At 42.4% G+C, this 25297-nt stretch overlaps 2 protein-coding genes across 3 annotated transcripts in view; one reads left to right on the forward strand and one right to left on the reverse strand.

The window, feature by feature from the left end:
* Positions 1–326: 326 nt before the first annotated feature.
* Positions 327–17455, forward strand: HNRNPH3 (heterogeneous nuclear ribonucleoprotein H3). 2 transcript variants are annotated; one of them, XM_053310312.1, is made up of 10 exons: positions 327–483; positions 11555–11673; positions 12182–12320; positions 12841–13025; positions 13377–13463; positions 13924–14039; positions 15029–15164; positions 15691–15771; positions 15850–15939; positions 16197–17455. In XM_053310312.1, exons 2-10 carry the CDS (start codon positions 11559–11561, stop codon positions 16271–16273), a joined length of 1026 nt encoding a protein of 341 aa, XP_053166287.1. In that variant the 5' UTR covers positions 327–483; positions 11555–11558; the 3' UTR covers positions 16274–17455. The 2 variants fall into 2 exon arrangements, with proteins under 2 accessions (XP_053166287.1, XP_053166288.1); XM_053310313.1 differs by having other exon boundaries at positions 12841–12980.
* RUFY2 (RUN and FYVE domain containing 2) overlaps positions 13386–25297 on the reverse strand; it is a 79282-nt gene continuing 67370 nt past the window's right edge. The window contains exon 20 of the mRNA XM_053310304.1: positions 13386–13523. The gene's annotated coding sequence lies outside the window, so the exon portion shown is untranslated. The remainder of the gene's footprint in view (positions 13524–25297) is intronic.

Genomic DNA, 25297 nt, shown 5'->3' on the forward strand with positions numbered 1-25297 from the left:
GAAATATTCCATATTTTTTCCTTTTTATAACTGTTTCAACAACGTGCACGAGCATGACCCGTGCTTTCGAACTGGCCTTTAGTTGGCACAGAAATAGATAGCTGTAAACGCCATAACTCCGCTTGGATCTACCGGGTTTGATTTAAACGGCGCCTCTCTGGACACATGCGCCATTTAAGCATTTAGTTTGTCCGCATGCGCTTCGCCATTTCAGTCCTTTTCCTGAACATAGTTTACGCTCCTCCCTTTTTTCTGTCACTAAGCAGTTGCGCACGCGTCGTTTCGTGCATCGGGGAGACGCGAGCGAGATTCCCGTCCAGAGCGTGGTGTCATCGCGATACGTGTGCCTACGACGCCATCCTGTCTGCCTCAGTTGCGTAGCTTGTTAGTCTGACGCCCGTTAAGCGCTTCCTTGTTCTTTGTGGGGGAGTTCAGCGTTGCCGTTTGCGCCGATCGACTGGGGAAGTGGGTGAGGTGTTGCCGGTGAGTGGGGTGGCGCGGAGCAGCGGGCAACCGTGCCGCCGACGTGCCGGGAAACTGTGAGGCGAGGTGGGCGGGCCCGCTTTCTCGCTCCCAAAGAAATTGGCGGACGCCGTAGGCAGGCGGCTGGCTAGGTGGCGAAGTGGGGAGGAAGAGAAAGGGTTAAAAGCGGCGGCTTTCGCGCGCGCCAGAACGCGGCTTCTCTTCTTTTCGTCCGCCATTTTGAATGTGGCGGGGATGGGGGGGGCGGGACGCGCTGGGACTGAACGAAGGTCTCGCTGAGGCGAAGCTGCCTCAGCCCGGATTAGCGAGTAACGTTGGTTCATTTTCCAACGGCTACAACTGCCGGAACTGACGAAAACGGCCAAGAAAAGGGCAGGCCGGGAACGAGGGAAGGGGAAACAAAACACGGTCTTCTGGGCTTGACAAAAGAAGAGGCGGCGCTTGCGCTTCCTCCATTGTATCCAGGCCTGACCGTGGGTGTCTCTCCCTTCGCCCCCCTCCCTTCTGAGAGCGGACCTTCTGCGATCCGCCACGCCCCTCCCTTGCCCTGGAGAGCTTCTGCGCCTGCGTTTGGGGAATTTGTCTGCGTTCCGTATTGGCGTTGTGTTCTGCTTGGAGTGCTGGTGTGTTTCAAGTTAGGGTTATTTTTTACTCGCGTGCCCTCACAGTGTGATGGTAGTGCTGCAGTCCTGTGCGCAGTCACTTAGATCTTGGTTCCATTGAACTCGGTGAGAACTACTTGCTAGTAGTTATTTGTAGCACCGCGTTGCAAAATGAGCAAGTTCCACTTTTCACCATTTAAATCCCAAAACAGTTGCACTACGCTGTTTAAAATTAAGCCCAGATTGTTAACTTTGAGATCCTGTAACTATGCTTAATCAGTAGCTGTAGTGTAGGCAGTAGCTGAGAGAAAATTCAAAATAAGTGCAGGTTCTTTATATAGAGCTTGCATATTCACTGTTTGACAACAAAGACTGGTCTGGTAAAACACCTTATCTATTCTGTGTCTCTTAATCGGCTATGAGGCATCGATGCCAGTTGTAAATGGCCCATTTGACAAGGTCATTGCTGCCACTTATCTGCTACTTCTGGGAATAAGAAAAAGCAAAAGAACAAGAGGGTATATTGTAATCCCAGCACATGCCACTTGAAATACACACAGAACTGCTTCTACTGGATACACTTTTAACCTGTTATCCAGAGAAAAAGGCAGGACTAAAATAATCTATACCAAGAAATTGTTTTTGTGTTAACATGTCCGTATAATTTGCATTAAGATTTCAGCAAATAAAACTGGTTTTTAATGGCTGATTCAGTTATCAAAATATATAATTCATGTAGCTGCATAGTATAGTTCTGAGGCAATATGCTCCTATAATGTAATGTATTTCCAAGAGATTACTAAATATCTTCTGTTTGTACAGTCTCATTTCAGTGAAGGGCATGCTTACAAACTATGCCTCTCATTAAGTTAATTTGTTCTGTTTTCAGACAGCTATTAATTGAATGGGACTTAATTTACATTGGTATAATGAGACATTATTTACGATACTGCTACTTGTACTGTTTAATGACTTTTTAAAAAGCACCTAGGGTTTTTTTCCTGTTTCGAAGGGCTCTGTTATCCAATGAGGCCTATCATCTTACATACTATTCCTCATGTCTCATTGTGTGGCTTCATCTGGCATTATTCTACACTCTTCTGTACATATGACCACATCTCTGTGTCATGAGTACAGGGGAAATCTATATAATATCTTAATAATAATAATACCACCACCCTGACCAAAATGTTTCCAAAATGTATAGGGGGAGAAAATTATAACTATATTCTATAAACAGTTCTGTGCTAACTATAGTTTGCAGTTAGTAGTACATAAGAAGATTGACTTTAGCTAGTGTGCTGCCATTGACTGACCACAAGCTGGGCTGCAGAGCTTTCTTCTAGAAACCCTGGCTGGTGGGGAGTTGTAGATCCCAGAATTAAATTGGGAAAGGAAATCAGTCAAGAGAATCAAAGAATAGAAATGCTTTGTACATAACTTCCAACATGGTCTGCCTGTTGCATCCAGACCTTGGAAGGTTTGTCTCTCTGGATGAGCCTCTCAGTGTTTAATCCCTATGATAAAAGGAATACATTGCAGTTGTAATCGCAGGCTTTTCTTAAAGCAACCAGTGGAAACTTCAGGATCCAATGCCATTGTTCCCCTTGCCTGTATTAAGAAGTAGCTGCTGGAATGGGTGTTTGAGATGTGGCTGCCACACACCTTTTGGGGAAAAGGGAAATTGGACCTACTGTGAACTTTCATAAGTGGTGGGAGAGCAGCTTACTTTGGGGCAAATCTCCTCCTATTGCTGCAGGCAGGGCAAACATCTTTTCCCCCAAACAGGAAATGGGGAGGAAATCCCTCCCCCTCCCCTTTTTAAAAAAAGAATAAGTAAAACCAATACCAGGACTAGAGCTGTGACAACTATGTGGGACATTGATTGAGAAGCAAGGAAGCAGAGCAGAATCTGGGCATAGGGATTGATGGGCACAGGATAGAATTCAGTGAACTGAACCTACAAAGTAAACTGAGCTCCAGGAAGAGAAGACATAAAAACACTGAACTCCTAATAAATCAGTTATCAACATTACATACAATATTAGCATTGTCAAACTCCCAAAGAGGAGAAGGCTGATGAAGACGGGAAAGAGGGGAATCCCCAGGAGACATTCTGCTAACAAAAATTGTTAGACTCCTGGGGATTTCAGTCCTTAACCTTTTCTGTGTTTGCTTTTGATCCTGCTTGTCTGTGTGAGAGAGAAATGTTTTAACGGTTTCATATTTATATTTTATATACATTTTTGTTGCCTTTGGGAATCCATTGTGATTGGTGGGTTAAGAAATCCCTTAAATGTTTCACTCCTCAGGACTTGGGCAGGGTAAATTGTTCTCTCACCAGTGGCACTAATTTCACATTGATAGCAATTTTTCTTTCTGGTTTTGTGGGGGAGCAGTTTACGTTGGGATATCCAAGAATCTTATCATTCTAGGCAGATGAAGTCTGTTGCCCCAGGATATTTTGCAGCACCTTTACCAATGGTGGGAGTGTGTGATGGTGAGGGGTGTTCCTCTTCTGCTACATAAGTCTCTATAATGCAATCTCTCTGCCATGTTATTGAATTGGATTTGGATACTACTACTACTTCTTGTCCTCAGATTTAAAGAAAATAGAACCTCTGTCTTTCTAATGAAGGACATGTTAGCAGTGTAAAAACTTAGAGCCCTTTGGATATTGTATTCAGGGGTCAATAAATGTTGGCTCAGTTCACCAGTCAAAACCTTTTACTCATCAGATGGTTCCTCAAACTGTTGATACTTTACCTGTCAGGGTTTTTTTTCACTTGTCATGGATGAGTGGATTTCCTATCTAGGATGAACAGATTTTGTGGACACAAGGTAGAACAGTGTCTCGACACTTGTGACAAGTAGAGCTGACTTTAAGGATAAATTTGGATGTCTTGAACACCAGTGTTCTTGTACTACTGAAAGATGAAGACATTTTGGTTAACTGATAGGTATGCTGTTTCTGAAATTCCATGAGCTAAGGACATCACAGTAAACTCAAGTGGAGGTCCCATAAAGAGTACATTGAACCTTCACATTGGAAATGTGTGGTTTGTGAGAGGATTGTCTTGCTTAGTGTCTCAAGAGACTCGTTCAGTGTTCAGAATAAACTTTGTACAGGCACAGTCAATAACTCTAGGGTATACTGTTTTTAAAAAAAAAAACAGGTACTAAGGTCTGTCTTTTTAGATTGTGAGACTTTGGGGACAGGGGGCCATCTTTTTAATGTGTTTTTCTTTGTAAACCACTTTGAGAATTTTGTTGAAGAGCGGTATATAAATATTCATAGTAGTAATAGTAGATATGATTTCTTTGGGGGGGGACCACATTAGTGAATTTGGGAGCGGAGTATTTTGCTCAATTCATGCTGTCAAATGGAGTCATGTTGATTTGTGGTGTAGTTTCAAAGTTAGGTGATGCCGTGGTTCTCCATTTAATAGATTTATCCAGAGAACCACTTGCTCATTTGTCAGTATGGGACTATAAGAGTAGTTTTGTGCTCTCCTTCCTGATTTGTCTAGGAAATGTATTTTACTTTATTTATTTTTATTTATTTATTTACATTTATATCCCTCTCTCCCTCCAAGAAGCCCAGAGCGGTGTACTATATACATAAGTTTATACTCACAACAACCCTGTGAAGTAGGTTAGGCTGAGAGAGAAGTGACTGGCCCAGAGTCACCCAGCTAGTCTCATGGCTGAAAGGGGATTTGAACTCGGGTCTCCCCAGTCCTAGTCCAGCACTCTAGCCACTACGCCATGCTGGCTGAGAAATGAGAAAAATTGAGGGGGAAATTTTTAGTACTTTTCTTGGCCACCTTGGAACAAGAGAGTTGCTACGGTTTTACAAGGAAACCTGGTGAAGGATCTACTACTGCCTTTAAAGTTTGGTTGAGATGTAAATAAATTTGAACTCAATTGATAATCTGTTTGCAAATCTTCCCAATCCAAGGACTACTCCAATTTGGTTTACCTGTTAATGGCTCAGTTTACTTGGGTGTTCAGAATATTTTGAAGATGCCTTGCTTTCAGGGAAACAAATGAGACTCTCTCCACTGGCAAAACAGCCATGTTGCTGCCTTATGGAGTGTTTGGGATCTGATTCCATAGTGGCAATATACATATGCTTTTGTTATTGTCTGTCCATACCATTACATGATGACTTTGTATTTCTGGAAGAAATTTCTGAAACAAGGTTTAAACTTCCCCACCAGATTGGCTTTTTAAAAGCCAAATTTTGAGTTACAGCCCATTTGACCCATGAATATACCCCTCAGGTCCTGGCAAGCCCCCAAATCAAACATCCCTGGGCTGTTGTGTCATCTCATTGGGCTCCTCAGCCTGAGAGGCTGGCATCTGTTATGCCAATCTGTTCTAATTCCAATATCATCTGGCCACTGGAGAGATCAGAAGGATTTATCCACCAGGGGGAGAATATTTATTTGACTGAGGAAGTGTGGGTGTATAAATGCTTGCCTGATGGTGTGGTTCTAGTAGTTCAGCAAAAAATGGGAGGAGCTGGTCTTGTTGTAAAGGTAACATTGTGCTGTCGAGTTGGTGTCGACTCCTGGCGCCCACAGAGCTCCTGTGGTCTACCTCTTTGGTAGAATACAGGAGGGGTTTACCATTGCCATCTCCTGTCCAGTATGAGATGATGCCTTTCAGCATCTTATGTTGCTGCTGCCAAATATACTGGTAGGTGTTTTCTGTAATCTGGGAAACATACCAGTGGGGATTTGAACCAGCAACCTCTTGCTCTCTATGCAAGTCACTTCCCCACTGTGTCATTAGGTGGCAGGTTTTGTGGTAGCAAGCATGAATTGTCCCCTTTGCTAAGCAGGGTCCACCCTGGTTAGCAATTGAATGGGATATGTGAGCACTATAAGATTCCCTTTAGGGGATGGGACTGCTCTGGGAAGAGCACCTGCATGCAGAAGGTTCCAAGTTCCTTCTCTGGCACCTCCAAAATAGGGCTGAGAGGGACTCCTGCCTGCAACCTTGGAGAAGCTGCTGCCAGTCTGTGTAGACCAGGCTTGCTCAACTTAGGCCCCCCAGCTATTTTTGAATTACAAACAGTGGTCCCTCTAATCTTTTTCATCTCTGTGTGGAGTGAGTTTTGTTTGGGATGGCAGTATCAAGGCACTGTGTGTGCATATGCATTCAAAGTGAGGCATTCCTAATTCAACCTGAGTGGGGTCTAAAATGTACTGAGCGGATATCAGAAAACGTGTGAGCATGCGCACATGTGCATGCCTTAGAGGGAACAGTGACGACAACTCCCATAATCCCCAGCCACAGTGGCCAATAGCCATGAATTATGAGAGTTGTAGGCCAACATCTGCAGGAGAGCTGAAGTTGAGCAGCTCTAGTGTAGACAATACCAGGTCAGTCAATGGACTAGCTTGGTATAAGGCAGTTTCCTGTGTTCCTAGAACAATTGCAGGATCCTTGCCTATTTCCTGGCCTGACTCCATGTAGGATATCATAAAGCCCATCAGTTGTGCCAGGGATATAAAATTCTCCAATGTATCTAGATTGATAGTGTGTGGGAAACTACTTTTGTCCATTGATTCTGGAGAAAGAAAGAACTTGGGAATGTGTTCAGGATCCATTTGTCTGGTTGAGAGGATCTGCTGTTTCCTCTCCTCACCCACCCACCCCTGCTTAAGACATACTACTACAAAGCTGAGATGTACAGTGTCTGGAGCTTTCCTGTGTTTGAACCTAGACCAAGTAGGATTGTACAGAGGTGGTTGGGGGTAGGGAATAAAAGGACTGCAGTGAGAGCAGCATTGACTTACCGCTCTTGGGGGTGTTTCCTGTTTGGAATGGAAGGGGAATACCTTTTTCTTACCCTTGTTTCTACCAGAATGTGTTGAAATGGCTCTGAATGTATTTTCACTGCCAAAGTGGTTGGTTGCAAAATTGGACTTTGAGGTCTACTTTCTATTGATAATAGGTAAAAGGTGACATCAAGCCTAGGGCTCTGGAAGATAATTGCAGGGTTCAGGGCATCTATTGTGAGATCAGCTGTAAGGGGCAATTTGTGAAGGCAATCAAAGGCCTTTTTGCCAGAGAACGAGCAGAACTATCAGCTCTCTTTCCCACAAGATGGTTGTACTAGGGTAGGCAACCGTAGCTCTCTGGCTGCTGTTGAATACTACTCCCATCATCATCATCATTATTTATTCAATTTCTATACCGCCCTTGGCTCAGGGCGGTTTTACTTCTCAGGGCGCAATAAATTGTGGCTGGAAATAATGGGAATTTCACTTCCAACAGCTGGAGAGCCAACGTTGCCTTAGCCCTGCATTAAGGAGTATTGGAGCTGTGCTAGAAACTGGGATGACTGAGGCATGCACCTTGCAGGCCTTGTATAACACATCCTTTCTGATTGCTGGCTCTCTTGGTTAGTCTGGGTTTGTCCCTCAGTGAGGTGGTTCCATTCTCTTCTTAGAATTGGTCAAATAGGAGAAGGGGACCACTGTGCCAGGTTTTGTGACTATAGGAAACATGCCTGCTGTTCCTAGGGGTTTATGGTTTGAAACTTCTTTTCTGCTTTCTAATTGTCAAAGAGTTCTAGAAGCTTTTGCTAACATCTGGGGAAAATAAATGTTAAAATATTGTCTTGCCTAGACTTGGCTGCAATATTCTCCTTTTCTCTAATAATCTCATTTTCCCTGATAAGTTCTTCTCTCTTTCAAATGCTTCTAAGCCTCCAGATGAGCTAGCTCCTGGGGACCTCTAAGGCAGTATTTCCAATCCACCACCACCTCTTTTTTTGCCTGAGGCACACTTGTAAAAAGAAAAAAATACAGAGGCACACACACTTGCACCCCAACACACTTTTGGTTTGGTGGCAAAGCCACCATGTGATTTTTATTTACAGTCATCCTTCCCCAACTGCTAGGATTCCTTTCTGGCCATTGGCAAATTCACATTTGGCGAGGCATTAAAGTCTATGGGAAACAGAGTTAGGGAAACATGACCGCAAAAAGACCTAAAAATAAAGGGGGGGAAATACTCCACAAAATGCTAAAAAGATCCTATAATATCGCCAAGAGTCACCAAGAAGAATGAGCACATCAAATATCTGGAAATTTTTTGAAACACCCCCCCCCCCAATCACTCAAAGGCATTTTAAATTGGCAAGGTTCACCAAGAGGAATGAGCAGATCAAAGCTCTGAACCTCCCTCCCCAAATCACTAAAAAAAACCTCACCAACTGCAAATACTTGGGTTGCGGTTGACAAGACCTGTCACAATTTCCTATTCACATATATTCAAAACCGGGGTTGGTGGTTAGCAAGGGATAGCTGTATTAGTTTTTGTGCCTGGAGGGATGCACCTGGAAGGACAGGGTGACTCACCTGCAAGTGAGAAATTTACATTCATTGGTTTTGAGGCTGGCTCAGAGTCAGCGTAGCACAATGGTTGGGAAATGCTGCTCTAAGGAGCTCTTTTTCCTTGCTACTTCAGGATAGGGTGACTTAGTAGAACTTGATCTTGAACCTTCAGTCAGATTAGCCTCTGCTCCCTGTAGATGAGGGAGTGGAATCTGCCCCGTCCCTTAATCTTCATTGGTAGGGTCATGGGAATTGATATTGCTGTTAGGAGATCTGGCTCTTGTAATGGTGTTTGAGGTGTTTTGGTGTGCTATGTTTCCATCTCTTTACATGTCTTTGCTGAATCTTTTGCTGTTTTGCCAGTCGCTAGGTTGGTCTCCCCTGCCACTGTGAAGGTTGTTCCTCTCATGCAACCTTGAGCTCCTTCTTAGCCTTATTATTGAAGGGGTTTCTCACATGTGGTCTGAGGCCATCTGCATGGAAAGGGTAGCAGCCCAGCAGTGGGTTCCCCCCTCCTTCCACTTTCCCCAAGCTGAAGATCTTTTCATTTTTATATATCAACAGTTGTGCTCACTGGAGATGAATAGGAATATACACAAAACGGGTTTGCCTGGTTCGATTTGAGTCCAGCCGGGCATGTTTGGTTTTGGCATCCCGAACAAGGGGCCCGGCTTGGTTCAAATTCAGATTGGCTCAGGCCCAGTTCAGGGGTGACAGCGACATTAAATTTTGGTTTTTTTTAAAAGGCAGACTTACCACTGTGGAGTAGGGATGTGCACAGAACTGGTGGGGGCCGATTTGGAGGCGAGGGGGTTAACTTTAAGGCGGGGGAGGGTGAACTTACACACAACCCCCGCCGTGTTTCCCCTGCCATCGCTTGCTTAAAAACCAGTCCAGCAGGGCAGCAGCATAGCTACCTGCCCCACCATCTTCTCATAGGACTAGAAATAGTGTGCGCACAGATCAGTGTGCGCACGGGCTACATCCGGTCTGAGGTATGCTGCTGCTCCACTGGACCAGTTTTTAAGCAAGCACCAGCGAGGGAAACGCAGCCAGGGGGGTAAGGGCACCTTCCCCCTCCCTTAAAGTTATCTCCATCACCACCACCTTCAAACCTGTTCAGAGGCCTTTAAAAGGGCCTCCGAACAGGTTTGTGCACATCCCTACTGCTGAGGGCTTTGGTGGGTGTGGGGATGCGGCTGCGGGGGGTCTCTGGTGGTTCCACAGGCCAAACCTCTAGAGGACCACCCCCACCCCATGGCTAAAGCAGCAGCACCCCCCAAGGCCACTGAAGCCCTCGGCAGTGGTAAGTCTACCTTTAAACAAAACAAAAGTTAATGTCACTGGCATCTCCCCAAATCTGTCCAGGTGGGTTCAGCTCAACCTCAAGCCAAACCAGGCCCAGTCCAAGGTTGAGCCCTCGAATCAAGCAGTCTTGAGCCGGTTTGCACACCCCTACAGATGAGCACATGCTGGTGAGAAGGCAGCAGCCTCTGACAGGCTTTCACTTGTACAGAAATTTGATTAAGAAAGGACACAACAAGGATTCCTCCTGCTGTTTCTTATCAAGTCTTCTTGCCAGAGACAGATTTCTGTGACTTCAGCAACAGTTTGAGGAAGGTGGTTTTTTTTCTTGTTTTTTTTTTTTTAAGTTTGCTTTTTCTCACTACCTTCATACTGTAGCACAAGAAAGAGAAATCCTTTCCTTTTCTGAAAGCCCTCTGTACAGGCCAGGTGATGGTGGAATCGGTAGCAAGACGAGAGAGAAAGATCCTAGTAAATCAAGCTGATATTTGTAGTTCCCTGTTACCTATCAATGTATCTTCTTTTAGTGCCCCTAGTCCTATTAAGTAGAGGGAGAAATTGGGGGGCAGGGTGGATTGCTTATAATTAGTGTGATGATGGACCCTCCTCCCCATCTTGCTCCAGTTGGAAGGAAAAACTGTGGCCCTGTCTGCAGCGGTAGGAGGAGCTTCATCCTGAAGTACGCTGCTCTCCCCCACCAACTGAGAACTAATACTAGTGGTCATATAATATCATACACACACACACACGAATGTGGGTTTAGAAGTCAAGTCCAAGTAGGTTTCAGGCTTCCCTGAGTATAACTAGTATGTAGAATAATTAGATTTAGCTGTATTGAAGTAGGATATCACTGTGTGCTGTTATGGATACCTGTGTCTGCAAGTATGTGGGCTCCATTATAGACTTGTTGTCTATATGTTCTTGAGACATAAATGCATGTAGTTTCCAATCCCTCCCCTGTTGATTTGCACTCAGTTTTCACATTCAATCACTATATTTTAAAACTTTTATCCTGCCTTTCCACTTTTAAATTGAAGTCTGCAAGGCATCTTATAACTTCAAGTTAAAAATCACAAACTATTTTGCTTGTCTCTCTCCTTTGCTGTCATTCCATCTTGCTAGTTGAAGCACAGCCTCATCTGTCCCTCTCCACATACACACACCCATTTGCTGATTTGTATTCTGTGCCCATCAGTTCCAATCCCAAACTCTGGTCCCCTGCTTCCACTGCCTCATATGGTTGTCAGAGTTCTAACACAATGGGTCTCTGCAGGAATATTGCCTTGGCTGTCCTAGCTGGCAGTGGAAAGAAGCATGCATGTGGCTTGTATACTGGCAGTAGAGAGATGTGTACATGTGGTTTGTATGTATTTTAGAGAATAGTTCAACAGCCCCCAGCACTGTAAAGTTAACCCATTGCAATGATGATTGGGTATATGTACTGAATGGGTAGTGCATGGCTGGGCTAATGTGAGAAGAGTTGGGGAAGTTTAGCACTTCCTCAAGCAACAGAACTTGTCTTCATAGATAGATGCATCTCAATTAGAGGACCAGAGGACTTGAGGGTAGCATGTGGCAGGAAGCATGAGGAGGTCATGCTAGTTGTTCTGTAACAAGTTCAAGACAATGGCAGGTTATAAATATCAAAGCATTATGCTTCACGCAACAACTGAACATCTGTTGCATTTATTTGTAACATTGCAAGATACTAATATATGCAGTCCTGCTTAGGAAGGGGTGGGGGTGAATCTTGATTCTCAAATGCTAAATTTGCTGTTTATGTTTTTTATGGTGTTTGATTTTAAACAGCAAAATGGACTGGGCTGGGAAACATAATGGTCCAAATGATTCATCTAGTGATGGAACAGTACGATTGCGTGGTCTGCCATTTGGCTGCAGCAAGGAGGAGATCGTTCAGTTCTTTCAAGGTAGCTCTAGTGTTAATGTCAAGTGACTTTCAGTGTTTCTATGTCTTCAAGATTGATATTTGAAATAGTTTAACAACTTAATTAGCTATTTCTGGGGGAGGAAGGGTGGGATCAGTGTGTTTAAAATTTAGATTGCTACATTTGGTATTCTATATTAAAATACTACTAAACAGTTTAGTGATTGTATTGGTAGCATAAGAGATAAAACGTACACATTTAGATATCTTTCTATGAATCAGAATTTGGAGTATTTAGTTATTACATCGTAGTATAGGTGGGCTTTTGTGATGTAGCTGATGTAGCTGCTGCTGTGTAGTTTGAGCAAACAATAATAGAATGTCTAAAGTTTAATAAATAAAAGATCTTTTAGTGTGTGTATTTGGGTTAGATGGGGGGGCAACTATTTTCTTGCATTTGTGTAGATTTGCTTAAGTATTTTCTACAGATGGGAATGTTTCAGCCTTTAACACTCTTCCCCTTGATGGGGTTATTTGTCCTTGGGTTAAAGGGTTGGAAATCGTGCCAAATGGGATAACATTGACGCTGGACTACCAGGGGAGAAGCACAGGGGAGGCCTTCGTGCAGTTTGCTTCAAAGGAGATAGCAGAAAAAGCTCTGGGGAAACACAAGGAAAGAATAGGGCACAGGTGGGGATGGAGAGTTTGGGATGGTGTTAAATCTTTTTTTCGGGGGGTTGGGGGTCAGTATCGCTTTTGGGGGGTTGGGGAGCATACGTTAACTGGCTATTTCTTTAAAAAAAATCACCCTAAGTTTAACTTGGGAATATAGTAGATTTGGTGGGAGGGGGAAATGATATTATGTAGCTTGCTAAAAATGGGCTGTTGTTTTTTTGTGTGAAGGGTGTTCTATGATAGCCAGACACTTTTCAAAGAAATTCTTATTGGGGTAGGGGGGAGTGTGGTTCAGAGACTTGTTGTATTTAATGTGCAGTTAGAATTTTTAGTCAGTAAAATAAATCACAGAATGCTTGATTTTGCATTTAACTCCTAAAGTTTAAGTGACACTTGGAAAAAACAGTGTACACTTTTATTGAATACTGTCTAGATACAGAATTCAGAGCATTTATGCAATTTGTTGTGATTTTTTTTTCAATCACCATATACGTGTATTCTTACATTTGTACATTGAAAATCTTTTTTTATTCAGATATATTGAGATCTTCAAAAGTAGTAAGAGTGAAATCCGAGGATTCTATGACCCACCACGAAGAATGATGGGACAGCGACCTGGACCATATGATAGACCAATGGGAGGAAGAGGGGGTTATTATGGAGCTGGGCGTGGAAGTATGTATGACAGAATGCATCGAGGAGGTGGTGGATATGACGGTGGTATGTGTATCTAATGACCACAGGCTCTTGTCATTTTCACGTTCCTGACGTTTTTGTCAAGAAATACAGAAATGACAGTAATTATAATACATACCAAGTCTGAAATCTGGATACGTATCAGTTTTTTTACCAGCCGTGTGACTAAAGATTGAAAAGGTATGGAGAGGCATCTGAAATTAGCTTTTGAATGTGGATGAAACTTGGTTTGCATGTCTTTGAGCCTGATCACTTTGATATACAAAAATCTGTTTTTATATTTGATGTCAAGAAGTCTTGATCATATGCACAGTGTTAATGTTTGAAATGTACTTCTAAAAACCATTTCATAGTATGTTCACTTAAATCTCACAGGATATGGTGGCTTTGATGACTATGGTGGCTATAACAATTATGGCTATGGAAATGATGGCTATGACGACAGAATGAGGGATGGGAGAGGTAAGATCAGAAAGCTTTACAGTATTGTTCCTCAACCATCAGTCTACTTCATATTGGCTCCTAAGGCAAAGAAAAGATAATTCATTGTTTTAATATTCTCTAAAGAAATGTATGAATGAAGTTTATATAGCAATTAAAAGTAGGCTGTTCAGAGACAAAGACTTAGAATTTAATATTGTGGCTATTTTCAACCGTTGCAGAGAACAGGGTGCACTGCTTTACAGGTGCTGTTTCCAGTACATAAATGAGTGGGAAAGTGCTGCTCTATAGTGCCCCTTTCAACTACTGGAATAGAAAATGGTAGTATTTGGCATGGAAAGAACCAAAATATTACTTGCAAAAGTTAAGCCAGAGTAGAATTGCTTTGAGGGCCCAGCATTTCAGCCCTCTTCTGACTTTGAGTGCATTAGGAATTCAAGTCTTCAAGTAGTTTACTTAAAGACATGTTCTGGTTTTTTAGGAATGGGAAGCCATGGCTATGGTGGAGCAGGAGATGCAAGCTCAGGTTTTCATGGTGGTCATTTCGTACACATGAGAGGACTGCCGTTTCGAGCAACAGAAAATGACATTGCTAATGTAAGTGTTGTGGAAAATACTCCTAGTTGAAACAAAGGTGTAATGGGAGTTTTCACACTTCTGATATCAAATATACATAGCTGTATTTTGAAATGAAATCTAATATAGCTGACATAAATATTTCCAGATAAGCTCACCCCACCCAGATATCTTGTGAGGAGACAATAGAAAATCCATTCAACTAATTTTTCAAATATGAGTTAACTGCCTTGTGCAAATTGACTGCCTCAATATTTGAAAAATTGGTTGTATTTGAAAGGACATAAACTGAGAATTTTGACTTGGAACAAAGGCAGTTTCTTTCAAAGGAGAGAGATAGTAGCTCCTGGTACAACAGAAAGTAGGTGTTTGACTCCTTTCTTAGAGAAGGTCCTTAGGATGATAAAGAGTTACTGAATTTAGAGGAATATTTGCATTTTTATTTTAAATACCCATTATTTCAGTCCTAGAAAATGTGGGGAGAGTCTTTTTAGTTGGTATCATAGTTATTCAAACAACTAATTTGTTAAAAATGTGATTTATAGCAGTTAAGCTGAAAATGGGATGTTGGTATTCTCTTAATATTAAAAACTGTAGTTTAAAAACATTTCCATATGAAATGATATGGTATCCTACTCAGAACTGAAATATACATTACTTTTACATTTGGAACTTGAAACTCCAATGTAGAGACACTTCTAGTACAAAGATACTGTGAATTGTTCAGTGTCTCAGTATAATATTCCCTGGAACACATACACTTTGTTTACTAGGTTTGTGTATTCTAGGGAATATTATGGTGAGGCAGTTTTACTTTTATTTTTCATGATAGTAGTTCAGAACAAGGCAGACAGGTATGAAATATTGCACCATTAGTATAAATAGAAATGTATGGCAGACTGTGGCATCTCCTGATGTTTAATAAGTGATTAAATTAATGCTGCACTTAAAATATCATGTAAATATGAGGAAAGTTTCTGCCAGGTATGAACTTCTTGTTCTTCTTGTAGTTTTTCTCACCACTGACTCCTATAAGAGTTCACATTGATATTGGGGCAGATGGAAGAGCAACAGGAGAAGCTGATGTGGAATTTGTGACGCATGAAGATGCGGTGGCTGCCATGTCGAAAGATAAAAATCATATGCGTAAGTCAAGTATTGGAGAAATCAAGCAGTCTTGAAACCTGTGAATTTCATTAGACATTTTAAGCTGTTTGTGTATGCAGAGATAATTTGAGGGATAACAGTATTTCCACTTGACATCTGATTCTTACAAAAATCTGGAAGTAGCATTTCATGTTTCATTAATGGAACAGAGAGACACGACCCGATATTACTTTATTTTTAGGATTAAAATATCCAAATACTTGTGGGATTTGTACCACCTTAATGTTGAAAAATTTGATTAAATAGCTCTTTGGGAAGAGTCAGTCTTGTAGTTACAATGCTTGTACAGATTTATTTTGGCCACACGTGCTCGTCTGTTAACCTTGTGTAAAGTATCTATTTGCAGGAAAAGAGGCTTTAAATCTCTCCTGAGATTGTTGGGTCTGCTAGGTACAAAGGATATGGCTGAACTTGTGTAAATGTTCCCCTAGCGTCACATAGATACTTGCAGAGAAATGTCACTTTATCTTTTTACTCAAATGTGTCTGCCTATCTTCTCTTGAAGAACATCGATACATTGAACTGTTCCTGAATTCAACTGCTGGAGGTGGTTCTGGAATGGGAGGCTATGGCAGAGATGGAATGGGTATGCTTGGTTTCAGATTCTAAATTCAAATTAATTAGTCTCTAGAGACTGTGTGTAACAGTGAACACTGTTTTCCAGATCAAGGTGGTTATGGTTCTGTTGGAAGAATGGGAATGGGCAGCAGCTACAGTGGAGGATATGGTACTCCTGATGGCTTAGGTGGATATGGTAAGCTTACTTAAATACCTACATGCATCAAAACTGTTTAATTCTAAGGTACTGGTGTGTAAAACATAAGAATTTATTGTTACTTGAGGGAACTAGAGAACGCTTCAAGAAAGCTATAATGCTGGCTTACATGCAAGAAATCATAAGGGGAGGCATGCATAGTTACTAATGATATTAGTTATTGCAAGTCATTGAATATAATCTAGCTTTAAAAAAAAGGCAACCATAGGAATAAAACCCTTGTTGTTACTTTATAGGTCGTGGCAGTGGAAACACTGGTGGATACTACGGGCAAGGCAACATGGGTGGAGGTGGATGGCGTGGAATGTATTGAAGAGTGACATTGTGTCTGCAAACATATTGGAAGGAAACTGTACCTGGTCTACTAGGCTTTCTTACAAAACTTAATTTCTTTTGTATTGAAAACTTTATAATGACTGAAGGAATGTGTTTTTCCCATTATTTGGTAAGCGAGAGATTGTGATGGGGAAATCTGTTTTCTGTAGGTTTTATTTGTTGCATACTCTGACTTTAAATAAATTTTTTATATTCAAACCACTGATGTTGATACTTTTTATACTAGCTGCTCCTAAAGGTATGTTGCATATTCCAGAACTCTTGTTTGTTAGAGATTTGGTTCATTAAACCAGTTGTACTGCAGGTTCTCGTTACAGCATTCTGTAAGATGAAACAACCATTAAGTTGATAGTACATTTGTTGAGATTTGAGATGAAAGCATAGAGTAGTTTCTAAGTTGATGTAATATAAACTGCTTGTCAGTGAAGACAAATTCCCATAGCAGAATGTCTCAAAACTGTGCTGGGCATGAAGGCCGTGAGTTAAAGTTCTGGAATGACCTAATGCACAACTGCTATATTAAAAAAAAAAAAAAAAAGCTGGTTGATGTCTGAACTGTATGCATGCCAGAAATCTCCTAACCCTTGAGCTGTATGTATAAGTATTGGTACAAATCTATGTATCAATCTTCATACTTGTATCCTTGGCAATCAAATTTTCAGATAGGTTGTGAATATTGTTATATGGACATCAGGGAGGGAAGCATTGCTTTAGTGGACTATATAGCAACAGCCACAGATAAGTCAGTAACAGTTTAATTTTAGAAATAAAACTTAATTCTTAGGAATGCTGCTCCTATTCCTGAATACTCATGTAAGGATTAATGTTAAGAGACCTGCCTAGCAGTCAGACATTTCCAACAGAGAGCTTGGAAAATTATTTAAATTACACAGATATGTGGTCCTCTTGCTGTGCATTTAACATGTAAGATGTTTGGATGAAATATTGTTTAGGCACTTGAACATTCACTGTATTGAAGAAAGGGTACTAAATATTCAACAATTTTCTTCATTTCAATTGCTTGTCCTCCAAATTCTTCCCAATAACTTGTCAAATGTGATCAACTATTGAAAATTTGTTGCCTGTTTCTGCTAGTAATGTTATGTATGTAATAAATGTTTTATTGTGGGAGATAGCAAAATAGATTCCATTCTAGGAAGTGTGTACTGTGTCAATTTATCCACAAGGGATGTATACTGAGGGGTAATATGCATTTTAAAGGTTAATTTGTTCCTGCCTTGTTTTTAAATAAAGAGGGCACCGAAAATCAGGATATGATGGGGTTCTTTTTAGTGAATTGGCTATGATATTGCTAGAAATCAAACTCTGCATGCCATAACTCAGTACTCCTCAAATGCCACCCCAGTGGCTGCATGTGCCAACTAGCACCTGAACTGTGGTCAAGGTTGCTAAAAGGGATAGACAACTATGAGGATCTCCAAATGTATAGAGGAGAAGAACTAGATAAGCTGCAAAAAATGAGATGGAAAGGGCAGGCAGGCATTTCTTAATGTTTGCAAACACTGCTCTAGTTTGCAAAATACTAGTTGCCACAGCTAGTAGTACTGAAATAAATGTCTGTCCTAGAGGTATACTTTAGATCACTAGATGCACTTGCCCTGTTGAAGTTGAACAGAACATCTTTTCCAGGAGTAGTACACTATTGCAGTAGCATACAGTATAAAGCAGGGATGCAAAATGGTTAAACTTTAGAAGTCATATCGCAGGGAGGGGGAGAAATCTGGAAACCTGAGCTGCATCAGTGAGAGGGAGTATATTCCCCCTTCCCAAGTAATGCCTTATTGTCAAGTGGATTTAGGCATGCCTAAGTCACAGCCTCTGACTCAAGAGTCCATCTTCCCATTGGTGCATGATGTATATGATCCCTTATAGTGAACAAAACAAAGTTTTTGCCTATGTGCCCAACTATGGATTGCTATAGTTACATCTGTACCTAAACTATGTGCTACCTCTGGAAAAGGTTCTAGAGCTCTGCAGAAACCTAAACCACATCAAGTATTCTTCCAGGAAAGGTTTTTGGAACAGTAAAAGGGTGAAATGGCTAAAAATGAGGGAGGAAAAAAATGGAGAGAATATAGAGGAAGTGGGATTAAGGAGGTATAACATTAACATGAAAGTTATTGGGCAGGGGAGTGTAGGTGCTAGTAAGCACTTTTGCACCTTGGCCTAAAGGACATTATGGAGAAAAGTGTTCTGACCTTTTTAGTTACTTCCCACACAATTGCTGTCTGAATTGTGGTGCTGGCATGGTAAGGAAGCACATTTCCTAGCTCTTTTGGATGGTTCTACTGCTACACAGACCAGCATACAGACAAAGATGCAAAGTTCAGAATTACCCTACTTTGTTGAAATAATAATCTAAAAGTGGATGGGGTTAGTGATGTAACACAACCATATTTATAATTGCGTAAGAGTAGTGACAAGATACACAGTGGACTCCATTTTTAGTATTGCCTAAACAAGCTGAAAATTGTCATTTAATACTTCCAAACCACAATATTACAAACATATGTATTTTAAAGTTACAAAGGCCACTTTTTAAAACATTACAAATGCTGCATTAGCAGGTACTCCAAGGTTTGGCCTACATGCACCATAAATCTTGAAAGCCTGTTCTAAGAAATTTCTACATAGAAGTTGGGAATTATGTCAAAATAATTGATTCTTTTGTTTCTACTGCAGTGGGACTGTCAAACTCGCTGACCAAATATAATGCCTGAGGTTGAAGGGGAGCTAGCTATACAAAAGGTTACCCGCTTAGGTCTTAAAATAATTATGTTAACCTGCCACTCTTCATTTTTATAGGCTTGAGAAAAAAGAGTAAGCATCACTGATGAGTGCTGTCTGGAATGAACACATAATGAAGTCTTCATTATTGTGTCAAACACTATAGGTAATCTGTAACAGTTCCACAGCGTGTTAGTGTTCTTTTAACTTGCCATTTTGGAAATTCTAGAGTACAAGGATAGGTCCTATAAATGGAAAGCATTCTCTTTATGCACTCTCCTTTACAAACACCAGAACCAATTACAATTGTAGGACAATGAATTACTGCAGCTGTAAACTTGAAAATAATTGTAGCATATATTGGCACATACTATCTACTTTCTTGAGCAGCAAGTACTAAACTGTGTGCTACCTTAAGACAATATATGTGGGATAAACAGACAGGTCAAACTAAATGCGTGTTATTTGGACCCACATTTGTATTTTTGTAAGTACTGATGGTGATAAAGATGGGGGTAGAGTGCCATGGGCCCAAGCCAGTAAGGAAAAATGGCTATGCCTCTCATCCTGGTCACAATCTGAATCTGGGCCATGTCCAATTGTTTACATTAACACAAGCATGCAGGGCCAAATGACAGGACATTGAGGTGGTCATGAAAGATCTAACATGAGAAGTGCATGACACATCCCTTCCTGCCTTTCCAGAGGAAGGATAATATAAGAAAAGCCCTTCTGGGTCAATAAGGCCCATCTAGTCCAGAATCCCGTTTCACACAGTGGCCCACCAGATGCCTCCGGGAAACCCACAGGGAAAGGGTGAGGGCATGCCCCCTCTCTTACTGCTATTCCCCTGTAACAGTATTTAGGGGCATCTTGCTTCTGAGTTTGGAGGTGGCCCATAACCCTCAAAATGGTAGCCGTTGATAGACCTGACCTACATTATTTTATCTAAACCCATTTTAAAGCCATCCAGGCTGTTGTCTGTCACCACATCTTGTGGTAGAAAATGCCATAGGTTGATTATATGCTGTGAGAAAAAGTATTTTTGTTAGTCCTAAATTTCTTGGTGATCAGTTTCATGGGATGACCCCTGGTTCTAGTATTATGGGAGAGGGAGGAAAATTTCTATCAACTTTCTCCATGCCATGCATTATTTTATAGACTTCTATCATGTCTCCCCTCAGTCATCTTGTTTCTAAAACAGGTGTTGTGGTCTTGCCTTTTAGAGATGTTCTAGGTCCCTGATCATCTTTGTTGCCCTCTTCTGTAACTTTTCCAGTTCTACAATTGTCCTTCTTAAGACATGGTGACCAGAACTGCATGTGGCCACACCATAGTTTATAACAGCAGTTTATTGTCAAACCCAAAACACTTTCAACAAGATGTCCACTGTGACCCTAAGATCCCTGTCCTGGTCAGTCACTGACAGCTCAGATTCCATCAGTGTATGTGTTAAGTTGGGGGTTTCTGCCTTACTATGCATCACATTACACTTGTAAACTGTACTACATTTGCCATCTTGTTGCCCACTTCCCTAGTTTGGAGAGATTCTTTTAGAACTTGCAATCTCTTTTGGATTTCATTACCCTAAATAGTTTAGTGTCATCTGCAAATCTTGCCACGTCACTGCTTACCCCAACTTCTAGGTAATTTATGAACAAGTTAAAGAGCATTAGTCCTAGTACTGATCCCTGAGGAACCTGCTTCTTTCTTTCCTCCATTTAGAAATCTGTCCCATTTATTCCTACTCACCATTTCCTGTCCTTCAACCAGTTACTAATCCACACATGACCCTGTCCCCTTATCCCATGACTGCTAAGTTTTCTCAAGAGTTAAGAGGAACATTGTCAAAAGCTTTTTGGAAGTCCAGGTATACTATGTCAACTGGATCACCTTTATCCACATGCCCGGTTGACACTCTCAAAGAACTCCAAAAGATTAGTGAGGCAAGATTTGCCTTTGCAGAAGCCATGCTGTTTCTCCCCCAGCAGGGCCTGTTCTTCTATGTGCTTTACAATTTTATCCTTGAGAATGCTTTCCATCAATTTGGCTGAAACAGACATTAAGCTAACTGGCCTGTAATTTCCTAGATTGCCCCTGGATCCCTGCTTGAAAATCCTTGTTACACTGGCTACTTTCCAGTCCTCCAGTACAGAGCCTGATTGTAAGGATAAGTTATATATTTTTGCAAGTTCTTTAAGAATTCTCAGGTGGATGCCATCTGGCCCTGGCGATCTGCTAATTTTTAATTTTTTGAGACCATTCAGAACGTCATCTTTCATCCCCTCTATCTGACTCAGTTCTTTAGCCTCTGTCCCTGAGAAGCTCAGTTCAGATACAGGTATATACACTGAGGGAAATAAGTATTTGATCCCCTGCTCGTTTTGTCCGTTTGCCCTCTGACACAGAAATGACCAGGCTATAATTGGAATGGTAGGTTTATTGTAGCTGTGAGAGACAGAACAACAACAAACAAACCCTCAAAAGCCCAGTGCCCAAAAGGCAGCGATGGATTTGCATTGTAGTGAGGGAAATAAGTATTCGGTCCCCTATCAACCAGCAAGATTTCAGGCTCCCAGATGTCTTTTCACTATATGCAGGTAATGAGCTGAGATGAGGAACACCCTCTGTAAGGGAGTGCTCCTAATCCCAGCTTGTTACAGTACCTGTATAAAAGACACCTGTCCATAGAAGCAAGCAATCACTCAGCTTCCAAACTCACCACCACGCCCAAGACCAAAGAGCTGTCGAAGGATGTCAGGGACAAGGTTGTAGACCTGCACAAGGCTGGACTGGGCTACAAGACTGTCGCCAAGCAGCTTGGTGAGAAGGTGACTACAGTTGGCATGATAACTCGCAAATGGAAGAAACACAAAACTGTCAATCTCCCCTGGTCTGGGGCTCCGTGCAAGATCTCACCTCGTGGAGTTGCAATGATCATGAGAATGGTGACAAAGCAGCCCAGAACTACACGGGGGGAACTTGTCAATGATCTCAGGGCAGCTGGAACCATAGTCACCAAGAAAACAATTGGTAACACACTACGCCGTGAAGGACTGAAATCTTGCAGTGCCCGCAAGGTCCCCCTGCTCAAGGCAGCACATGTACAGGCCCGTCTGCAGTTTGCCAATGCACATCTGAATGATCCAGAGGAGAACTGGGCGAAAGTGTTGTGGTCAGATGAGACCAAAATCGAGCTCTTTGGCATCAACTCAACTTGCCGTGTGTGGAGGAGGAGGAGGAATGCTACCTATGAGCCAAAGAACACCATCCCCACCGTCAAACATGGAGGTGGACACATTATGCTTTGGGGGTGTTTTTCTGCTAAGGGGACAGGACACCTTCACCGCATCGAAGGGATGATGGACGGGACCATGTACCGTCAGATCTTGGGTGAGCACCTCCTTCCCTCAGCCAGGGCATTGAGAATGGGTCGTGGATGGGTATTCCAGCATGACAATGACCCAAAACACACAGCCAAGGCAACAAAGGAGTGGCTCAAGAAGAAGCACATGAAGGTCCTGGAGTGGCCCAGCCAGTCTCCAGACCTTAATCCCATAGAAAATCTGTGGAGGGAGCTGAAGGTTCGGGTTGCCAAACATCAGCCTCGAAACCTTTCTGACTTGGAGAGGATCTGCAAAGAGGAGTGGGACAACATCCCTCCTGGGTTGTGTGCAAACCTGGTGGCCAACTACAAGAAACATCTGACCTCTGTGATTGCCAACAAGGGTTTTGCCACCAAGTACTAAGACATCTTTTGTGAAGGGATCGAACACTTATTTCCCTCATTACAATGCAAATCCATCACTGACTTTTGGGCACTGGGCTTTTGAGGGTTTGTTTGTTTGTTATTCTGTCTCTCACAGCTACAATAAACCTACCATTCCAATTATAGCCTGGTCATTTCTGTGTCAGAGGGCAAACAGACAAAATCAGCAGGGGATCAAATACTTATTTCCCTCACTGTACTCTGTGTCGTCTGCCATGAAGACAGATGCAAAAAAACTCAGCTTTTCTGCAATCTCCATATCCTCAGTCATCCTTTTCACTCCCTCATTGTCTAATGGTCCAACTGCCTCCCGGGCAGGTTTCCTGCTTCTGATGTATTCAAATAAGTTTGTGTTATTCCCCTTGATGCTTTTAGCTAAATGTTTCTCTAACTCTTTTTGCCTCCCTTATTGTCTCCTTGCATTTCTTTTGCAAGCGTTTGTGTTCCTTTCTGTTATCTTCATTTGGGCAGACTTTCCCAAATATCTGAAGGAAGTCTTCTCTGTTATAACTTCCTTTATTTTACTTCTTAGCCATGCTGGCATCCTCCTATACTTGGTACCTTTCCTCCTTTTGGAGGAGGAGGAGGATGGGTGGGGGGAGGAAATAACTAGCCTAACTCGTGGGAACTATCATATTCTTAAATGTGCAATATGAAGTGCAGAAGTAGAATTTATTTCAAGGAAATTTCTTAATAGCAAATAATATAGCTTTTCTCAGTATCTATCTATCTATAACTCTAAGGCATACCCATGAGTAGTCCTGTGTGTGGCAGCTCTCACAAGAGTTCGTCAGCAGAAACACCTGATGGGGACATTGGGATTTCCATATGCAGAGAGTGGGGAGGAACCTGTGCTGGTTAAGGTCAGTTGGAATACAACTGTCACTGGTTGGAAGATATTCTTGATTGTAGAGGAGAGGTCTCTCTCTATATCAAATAAATAAATGGATAGTTCCCCCTCTGCGAAGAGAGGGGTCATAAGGGAGGAAAGAGCCCCTTCAGGAGAAGGAGGCTGCCGTTGTGTGAAGTAGATGAGGAAACAAAATGAACAAGCTCTGTTAACTCAGAAAGAGGGAGGGGGAAGAAAGAGTGAGGAAGAGAGAGAGAGAAAAAGGAGAGAGGGGAAAAGAGGAAGGGTGAGGGACAGGTCCAAGCCTCTCAGTGGCCTGGGGGAATGAGCAGTCATGGCGGCGGCAGCAAGGAAGGGCCCAGTCAACCACTGCTGCTGTTTGGGGCTACTGAAGCCATTGGCGCAGGTAGGCAACAGGCCCGGGCCTGTCAGTGGCCTGAAGGGAACAAGTGGCCATGGCGGCGAGGAAGGGCCCGGTCAACCGCTGCTGCTCCTGTGGGGAGGAGCAGAGCTCGGGTGAGGAGGTCTCTGGGGATAGGAGGCTGCAGCTTGGCCAATAGGTGCCAGCAACCCTGCAACCATGACTGAGGGAGGTGGAAGCAATGGTATGGAGGAGCAGGAGTGTGGCTCAGGTGAGAGTGGAGATGTCTCTGAGATGAGGGGGGCTGTGGCAGGGGGTGAGGGGAGCAATCAAGTACTAGTGCACAGATGCTCTGCATGGGTTAAGCTAGTTTTAATGAATAGCCATAGGCTTCCATATCTGCAACAACATGAGAAAGTTACTGATGCAGTTTCTCTTGATTTTCTACAGTTAAATAGCACTTAAGTTCTCTCCTGTGGCAAGCTATATGCTAGGGGGGGGTACACGAACCACAGTCGAGTGCTGTTTGGGAGTGGGTGGTGAAGCTTTAAGAAAGAGAAGAGCAGGTCCTCACCTGCTCTCTGCCACCTCATGCATCTACCAAATACCACTGTATGACGTCAACACACACATGGCATCTGTGCATGCATGGATGCCATATGCGTGCTGGCGCCATGGAGAGAGAGAGAGAATGAATGTTGGTGCAGAGAGGATGGGACAGCTTGTGCATGCACAGATGCCACATGCATGCTGGTGCCACGCAGGGACATGCACCACCCCAGCAGGAAGCTGCATGGGGTGACCGAGAGCAGGTAAGGACCTGCTCTCCTCTTAAAGCTCCCATTTTCCACTCCCAAATGGTGCTCAAGCTGCAGTTCATGCACACTCCTACTATATGCTTCCCAAACTTGAGGAATGAGGAAATAGCTAATTATCAGAACTAGTTGCCATTTTGTTCTTATTATGTTGCCTATTTATTGAAGTGAGCAATAGAATGTCTACTTTGAAGATGACTACCACTAATAATAACAGGAGGTATTTAATGGTGCTAGAAACAACAGCAGCAGCTTTATTTATTGGCCACTCCAGAACAGTTATTCTCTCCTGAGCATTTAACAACTATCTGACATGCAGGCAAAGCTACTGGCAACAGAGGATTGAAAACTAATCTGTGGATTTTCTACCTGTAAAAGGCAGAACCATGTTATGGGGGTGGGAGAGAGAGTCAGCAATCCTACTTACCAATGAAGCATTCTTTAAATAGCTGCAGTTT

Source organism: Hemicordylus capensis, chromosome 3 (genome assembly GCF_027244095.1).
Source record: "Hemicordylus capensis ecotype Gifberg chromosome 3, rHemCap1.1.pri, whole genome shotgun sequence".
Taxonomy (NCBI): domain Eukaryota; kingdom Metazoa; phylum Chordata; class Lepidosauria; order Squamata; family Cordylidae; genus Hemicordylus; species Hemicordylus capensis.

Excerpts from the sequence above, each read along its gene's own strand:
- HNRNPH3 (XM_053310312.1), top strand. The coding sequence starts at position 11,559 with ATGGACTGGGCTGGGAAACATAATGGTCCAAATGATTCATCTAGTGAT. Across the intron at positions 13,464-13,923 it reads CAGAATGAGGGATGGGAGAG|GAATGGGAAGCCATGGCTAT; the intron begins GTAAGATCAGAA and ends CTGGTTTTTTAG. Across the intron at positions 15,772-15,849 it reads CTATGGCAGAGATGGAATGG|ATCAAGGTGGTTATGGTTCT; the intron begins GTATGCTTGGTT and ends ACTGTTTTCCAG.